We start from the raw sequence: 2,126 nt of genomic DNA on the forward strand, positions 1-2,126 counted from the left end.
TTCTACCTTGCTTTGTCTCATTCCTAAAATGAAAAATGTTTCTCATGTTAGTTCCTTTAGACCCATAGCCTGTTACAAACAGGATGAAGACATGTATCATTTCTCTGATCTCTAGCTCTCAATCGACCTTTGTCCCTAAGAGGTCTATCCAGGACAATATGCTCCTTGCACATGAACTACTCAGAGGTTACACAAGGAAGAAAGGGCAGAAAAGATGTGCTATTAAACTTGATATTAAGAAAACCTTCGATATTGTCTCCTGGCAGGCTCTCCAAGCCATTCTTTATAAGTTCAAGTTTCATCCAATCTTCATTGAATGGCTTTATATGTGTTATGCAACCACCACCTTCTCAATAATGGTCAATGGATCACCAGAGGGATACTTCCAAGGGAAAAGAGGGCTTCGACAAGGCGACCCTCTCTCACCTTATCTGTTTGTGCTCATTATGGAAGTGTTGAGTGCTCTTCTTCAACAAGGGATTCAATCAAATTCGATCCAATGTCAGTCAAAGTGCAAGAAGCTGGCTATCTCTCATCTTTGCTTTGTCGATGATGTTCTTCTTTTTTGCAAAGGAAACATTGAATCTTTACTTACAATAAAAGACATCCTCTCTTCCTTCTCGCAAGCTACAAGGTTACAGCTGAATAATGAAAAGACCACTCTATTAACAGGAAGCATGTCTGAAGAAGAAGGATTAGCTTTAGCAACTGCGATGAACATCTCGATTGTCACTTCTCCAGTCACATACCTTGGTTTGCCTCTTACTGCAACAAGGCTGGGTATTAGAGACTGCCTCCCTCTCATTGAAAAGATAACAAGACGTATCTCAGATTGGAAGAATAAAGACTTGAATAGAGCAAGAAGAGTACAACTAGTCAAATCAGTCCTATCATCTTTTTAAACATACTGGGTCAAGACTTTTGTTTTACCAAAAACTGTCTTGGACAAGGTGAGCAAGTTATGTAATAGATTCATTTGGGCAAACCCGACTACGGAGAGAAAGATGCACCACTCGAGTCACACTACTCTAAGATTGGATAAAGAACAAGGTGGACTGGGATTGATTGACCCAAGGGTGTGGAACCAAGCAACATACTGTGGCCTAGTGTTTAAATTGGCTCAGAAATCAGAGAGCTTGTGGGTTAAATGGTCATGGGACCATCATATCAAGCAAAAGCAGTTTTGGACAATGAATGCTCCAAAGGATTGCTCCTGGGTTTGGAGAGGCATTTTGGAACATAGAAAAGTTGCATGGAAGCTTGTGAGGTACACCATAGCAAATGGAAATGACATTAGTTTTTGGCATGAACCTTGGTGCTCAGGACCACTCATTCTTAATGTTCAAGCAAAAACTCTTCTTCTCAACTCTGTACCCTAGGATGCTAAAGTAGCTACAATTATCTCAAATGGAGGATGGTCGAGGACCATTACTGATTTGCCTGAGTGTGAAATCAAGAAATGGATATTAATACATTTCTGGCTGTTGATCAAGTGGTATGGACACCATCAAGTTTGGGAGAGTTTTCTATCTCTTCAGCATATGCCTCTCTAAAAAATGTCCGTAGTAAAGTGAAGTGGTACAAGATAGTCTGGGGTAAGCTCTCGATCCCTAAACATGCCTTCACTATGTGGCAGTTATTCTCAGGAGCTCTTCCCACACAGAATAGATTATGAATGAAGAAGATTATTGGGCAATCAAGATGTTGTTTATGTGACTTGCATGAGGAAAACTCGGCCCATTTATTTTTTGATTGTTCCTTTTCGAAATTAGTCTGGCAAAGCATCAAAAAGGCAATGGGGATAACATAAGTGGTTCGCAACTCACATGATGAGTGGTATCATATCATGCATATTTGTAGATCAAATTCGACGATAGTTGATGTGATAAAGGCGCTGATAAGTGTTGCTGTCCAAGCCATTTGGAATGAAAGGAACTGGAGACTCAAGAAACAGCGTTTCAGAAATGCCGATGTAATCAGTCTCTAAGTACTTAATAGTATGAAGATATACTTAGGGAAGATGCTGGAAACAGTTAAAGAGGATGGATTACTGAGAACTCTCTTGTCCAAACTTGGTGTTGGAGCTAAGTTAAAAAACAATGAAGAAAAATGGGTTCGATGGGAGA

The 2,126-nt window shown here is 40.0% G+C and overlaps 1 protein-coding gene across 1 annotated transcript; it reads left to right on the top strand.

Annotated features, from left to right (window-relative positions):
- Positions 1 to 1,004: 1,004 nt before the first annotated feature.
- On the top strand, positions 1,005 to 1,379 carry LOC147501316 (uncharacterized). The gene has a single exon (XM_086604298.1). The coding sequence runs from the start codon at positions 1,005 to 1,007 to the stop codon at positions 1,377 to 1,379; it is 375 nt and encodes a 124-aa protein (XP_086460424.1).
- The last annotated feature ends 747 nt before the right edge of the window (positions 1,380 to 2,126 follow it).

Source organism: Coptis chinensis, chromosome 4 (assembly GCF_015680905.1).
Source record: "Coptis chinensis isolate HL-2020 chromosome 4, ASM1568090v1, whole genome shotgun sequence".
Taxonomy (NCBI): Eukaryota; Viridiplantae; Streptophyta; class Magnoliopsida; order Ranunculales; family Ranunculaceae; genus Coptis; species Coptis chinensis.